At 29.8% G+C, this 6,000-nt stretch overlaps 1 protein-coding gene across 1 annotated transcript in view; it reads right to left on the bottom strand.

Annotated features, from left to right (window-relative positions):
- Positions 1-405: 405 nt before the first annotated feature.
- The window catches only part of LOC106465216 (selenoprotein N-like), a 28,551-nt gene continuing 22,956 nt past the window's right edge, over positions 406-6,000 (bottom strand). The window contains exon 8 of the mRNA XM_013925417.2: positions 406-1,212. Coding sequence (XP_013780871.1) covers positions 1,107-1,212 — 106 coding nt within the window. The 3' untranslated portion in view covers positions 406-1,106. The remainder of the gene's footprint in view (positions 1,213-6,000) is intronic.

Raw genomic sequence — 6,000 nt, 5'->3', positions numbered from 1 at the left:
CATCATTAAAGGCTCACTGATGATATTCTTATTTACAAATAGAGATTGGTAAAAGAAAAAAGTGAACATGCTCAGTGTAATGTGTTAGTAATGTATCTAACTGCTTAAATATGTTACTAGAAGAAAAGGTGTTTGTGAACAACTTCCACTAGAATTACAGTCCTAATTTCCTATATAGATGCTTTATCATTTCATACTTAAACCACAATGCCATTGTTTCAACTTAATACTTGAGAAACACGTATGTACAGGTGTGTTAACTTTCAAGCAAAAATAAATTGCTATCTAAAGTGTTAACATTTTACAGAACTTTTATGTCATGTATAATCTAGAAAGGAAAAAATTCCTATATGCAATACTTTAACTTACATCAAAATACACTTAATACTATTTTTTCTTTATACAAGTCTTTATTAAAAATTTCATAAAGAAATTTCACACACAAAAATTTAAATTTTTCTGTAAAATAGTTTGATTAACATTACATGAGGCATATTTAGTTTTAACTTCAATAGATGATTAAAACTTATGAGTAATATTTTAGAATTAAATACACGGTTATTAACCAGATAATATTTCTCTAGTGTTTAAGCAGTAGTCTAAATATATCAAAAGTTTTAATATTCCCACTCTGTAGTAAAATTAATCAAGTGACTGATGAAAACATAAGGAATATGGTAAATATCAAGACATAACATTAAAAAAATCACAATGAAAACTTTGTATCAAAATTATATTTTTATAAATGATACATTTTCCATCAAAATTTTAAAATGACCCAATGTCAAAATAGTTACTAAAGAATAGGTTTATGACACCTGTAATATCATTATTACATGAGCAAATAACACATTAACGAACTCAATCTAATGAGTAACTTCTGTTCACCTCCTTATGACATTTTACATTAACCACATCCATGCAAATTGCTTGTTTTAAGGTTGTGGCATCATCTTATGTCATAAGACTGTACACTATGGATGACAAACACTATAACTATTTAAATTCACTTGGTACTAAGATCAAATGTAAAATATTTGAAAACTTTATAACAGGATTTTGTTTTTTGATATAGTGAAAGTTTCAAGTTTTTCTTTTTACAAAAATTAAAGTTCATCATGTCCACTTTCTGATTCTTGTAGAAATGAATCGGCTTTTCTTAAGGCTTCTTCTAAAAAGTTGTGATACTCTTTTTCCACAGGGTCACGAAATCTATAGAAAAAAGTTGCTATAAAATGATAGTCAACAAAAAGGTCAAAGTACAATTCCATTTTGTTGTTTTCAAACTCCTTGGCAACCTACACAAGTTTTACAATTATAAATCATTTATTTATTCACCTATACAACTTACCAAAAAATAAATTAATATATATTTATCTTTACTGATCAGACCCTTAACTCTTTCACATCTGGATAGGTGCAATTCTCATCAAAGTCAAAATTGTACCACTGAATAAATTATAAAAGCTAAAATTGTAGTTGTTTTTCTATACATTGAAAAAAACAGAAAAAAACAATAACTCCAGAGTAAAATTTATTCTATAAAAAATTTATTTATTTAAATTTATACACAAAGATAAAAACAACTTGCAAATTTTTGGTTTGGAGTTGATTTCAGCACACTCCCAATGATATTGTTAGTGACTGTGAATTTCCTGAATATTTTTTCTGAGCATAATATGGCACTCACAGTCCTCTACAGAGAACTTCATGATATTTTTGAACAAAACAATTTTAACCAGTCCTTGTAACTGGAAATAAAAGTGTAGTTTTATCAATTTTTAGCTAATCACTATTTCTAAGCCTTGGTTATCACTGTGTGATATAATTCCCTATGTCTCGATGTTAGATACACATGACTGTTTCATTTAAGTATAACACAAGTGTTAAATTTAGTTATTTTTAGAAGCAACAGTTTATCACAGGTTTGTTTGCATAACTGTTTATGAATTATACGTTGTGTAGTTCAATTGTTGTGAATTGGCAATTGTTATATTATTGTGTCATTTTACTAGAACCTTCTACGTTTTTCTCATTATTTTAATTGAGTATTATTGTATCATAATATCTTATAGTGTGGAACATTCTAGGCCTCTGTCGATATATAAATATGTGTCCACAATGTCATTTGAGTTAGTTATATCTAGATAGATAGTTTGTTAGATTTAGACTGCATGATTGCGAGTTCAGCCATAAAAAGTGTATTGTTGTGCTTTTTAAAGTGAAATTATCACAGATTGTATTGTAATAACAGAGGAGAGAAGAATAATGTCTTGTAATATTGTGTTCTAAAGTAATTGAACCAACCTGTGTGGAGAATTATTTAAAGCTCTGGATAGAATTGTGATAATATGTTGTTTTAAAACAAGTGGACTGTATGCTGCTTGTTTATTGTTGAAACTTATTGCCAATAAGTCACAGACATCTACTGTAAAGAATCCTGCCCACACATAAAAGCCTGACATTCAACTTTGAAAAGACATAGGCTACTGATCTAAGCATGTTATGAAAGCTCTTTTTCCTTTCTTTTTAATTGTAAAAGCCAAAAAAAGGCTTCCAGTTCAATGGAGATTAGCATAGAGAACAGAACCAAGTGATAAAAGCTAAGATTGGTAACATGTTACTAGAAAAAAAGGTGTTTGTGAACAACTAGATTTACAGTCCTAATTTCCTTTAGATATAGATAGAAAAGCATGCTTTATCATTTCATACTTAAATTGAATTATAATGTTGAAATATTATATGAAAATAAACGTTTTCTTGTTGAACAAGATGAGGTAGACTTAATTAAGTAAATTTGTACTTGATCCTATCAAGTTTTGTTTTGCTGACAAGGTAGCTGTTTTAGGTATTGTCTGCATTAGGTCATATCAGCCTAAGTAACTGCTTCAATGAGCAAACAAATTCCTCAAAAATAAATTAAAAAATATATAAATGCGCATAAAACAAGTTTAAAACTTATTACCTATATTAAATAAAACCTTTTGATTAACAAATTAATAAAAAGTTGGTTTGCTTATAATATGGGTATGACAAAAAAGTAGTTATTTTTGTTACATGCCATTGTTCATAAACACAATGAAACTGTGACTGCTGTTTTTCGAATCATAACATAGATAATTTTCACTCTTTTATAAAATAAAAATGTTGTCAGAAAGTTTTAAAAGAATGTCAGAGTATATAAAGATCAATAATTAAAATCTGCAACATAGGTACACATTTTAAACTGTTTCCTAAAAGAAAATATATCACAATGAAATCTATTTGAAATTTCGAAACTGTGAATTAATAGAAATATCACATATAAAAATATTTTACTTGCACAAGCTACATAATACAGAAAGTAATTCTGAAGTTTCAAACTATTTCATTTAGTATTTTTCACATTACAATAAAACAGGTGAGTCAAATCAACACACCCATGTCTCATATAATTAAAAGCTCTACAGTCTAAAATAGTAATTTCTAACAAATGTTTATGAATGTCTGATGAAACATAATCCACTTGTTAATTCAAATACTTAAACTTTTACCTTGAGTGTGTTTACTTTACAGAGAAAATAACATTATTAAAATGATGAAAAATATGTGGTGGCTTTACTATGAGCCTGTTATGAAAATGAGCAGAATTTAACTATTATAATCATAATCTCAAGAAACCATACAGTGAAACATTTCCCAACAGAATTTGTGACAGGCTTAAACATGTTTTATTTCATATGTGCATTCACACTAAATGATTCAATTTTTTGTCTTATATGAACTTCTTCAGTTTTTACTTTGCAGTATAAAATATTAAATAGGTTTTCAATGTAAAATGTAATAATAATTAGTGGTATAACTAGAGTCCAAGAGGCTCTGGAACAAGACTTTCCTATAGCCTCCTCTACTCATGAACTCTTCTTTCACAGTTGTGTAATAAAATAATTTCTTTTCCTTTGTTCTCTGAACATTTCTCTGTTACCTGAGTCCAACATGATTTTTTGTAAACAACATATACATAAGAATTTATCAACCAAGCTTTAAACTCCTCTCTTCAAATTTGATTTGTCTGTATGAATATATAACAGTATTGGGAAAAGTTATAAGTGTTTTAATTGTTGTAATTCAGTATATTACATGGCAACTACATAGAAAGTTTCAGTTAAGCATGCCATATCTAACAAACAGTATGGCATAGGAAGGTGAAAGTTAAGGATACCATGCAAATATCACAGTTGTCACATGTTGCCATCAGGGGTGCCGCTTTGGTTTCTCTTTCACATATTTCCCATGAGTGTAAATGGGCCTGACAAGTGTGTAGAGAGGTGAATGAATGAAAAGATGCAATTCCAAAATAGATCTAGGAAGTGTGTAACTTCCAGAAGAGCCTTGTTCCAGTGTTGTTGTGTGCAAGTTCATGTGAAGAGACAGGTTGTGCATGTGATAAGCCATGCACAGACAGACCACTGACACATACAGAAACCATCACTGACATCAGCTATACCATAGATGAATAACAAAAGTAAAAGTGCACGAGTGCAGCAGTGCATGTTATATTAGCCAGTGTTTGGATTTTCTAATTTCAACTGTTTATAAGGCTCTTCAATTAATTTTGTAAATGTTTCCTTGCAAGTTATATCATGTTGAAGCACTGAAGGAGACAGATTTAACAAGAAGTGTTGGTTTTCCACCGTAGTTTATGACAAGACTGGAAGTTGATGACCAATGGCCTGCTAATATCTTAAGGACTGACAAGACACACTTAATCCTTTCCAGAAGTGTCAATAGCACAACTACATTATCGGGTCTGAAATTAATCTACATTTAACATATTGATAACCAGGAGAAATACATTTGGAGGGAGCATTTTCAAGACAGAATCATTCATGTCATTTTTCTTGTGAATGGTCACCATCTTCATCAGACAAGGTTGCTGATTTAGGCCTTATTTATATAAAACTGGCCTTTACAAAGTGATCTGTCCTGGCTGTGTTCTAGTATTCATCAGACAAGACACCAGTCAATTTCTGGTTAAGGAGTACCTGAAGTTACAAAAGTACTGTGGGAAGCCTCACACATTTCCAGACCTTAAGATTGCATTTGTCCAGGAAGTGGCCAGCAAACCATACGAGATGAGTATTATTGCTATAATATCCATTGTCGCATGGATGCAATAAAATCTGGACACTGGAGGAACACATTCTGAAATGCTGCCATGACTGAATAGACGTGGTGAAAGTGGCAACATGTGACAACTGTGGCATTTACATCCACATGATACTTTTAATACCCTTGTGCAGTTTCACAACTTTTGCGAGAAGTGATGTGCTGAGCTGCAAAAATTTCTTCATAGTTACCTTATAAATTGTATATTACTATTGTTGTAATAACAAATGACATACTATTATTTTTGAAATGATGTTATTCCCATGCACTTACTACATTATTTTTTCACTCTTTCACTACAGGCTTGGTCCAAGGGACCGACCTTATAACCATTTTGTGCTTGTTATAGTTTTCATGCTAAAACTTTTAATACAATAAGCATATCTTCACAAATAATGGCTGGAGACGGCTTGAGTGGGTAATGAAGAAAAACTTTAATATAAGTTTAACATAACAGCAAATGTACAACGTTTCGACAAGGTTTTGTCATCATTGCAGATTATTTGTAAAGATTACAAGAATTTAGTATACGAAATATCAGATTTTTTTTGTATCAAGTTTTAAGATTTTTTAAGTAAAGATTTGCTCATACATTTTTTCTTTTTGAAAAGGAATTTTAATTTTAAGATTAAAAATACTTTTATACATCAGAAAATTTTCGAATTTCACATGCAAAATCTCTATAACCTCGAGATAATTATCTTTTTTCATTCTAGAATGACTACAAATTATAACACAAAAACACAAATGTTTAGTCTAAATATCTTAAATCTCATAACATTATACATCTATATATATAATTTTTATTTTATTGACCTTTCAGTGTGCCTGACTAAAAATACAGAAGTTGCA

Source organism: Limulus polyphemus, unplaced genomic scaffold, assembly GCF_000517525.1.
Source record: "Limulus polyphemus unplaced genomic scaffold, Limulus_polyphemus-2.1.2 Scaffold1872, whole genome shotgun sequence".
Classification (NCBI taxonomy): domain Eukaryota; kingdom Metazoa; phylum Arthropoda; class Merostomata; order Xiphosura; family Limulidae; genus Limulus; species Limulus polyphemus.
This window is presented reverse-complemented; position numbering and strand designations above follow the sequence as displayed.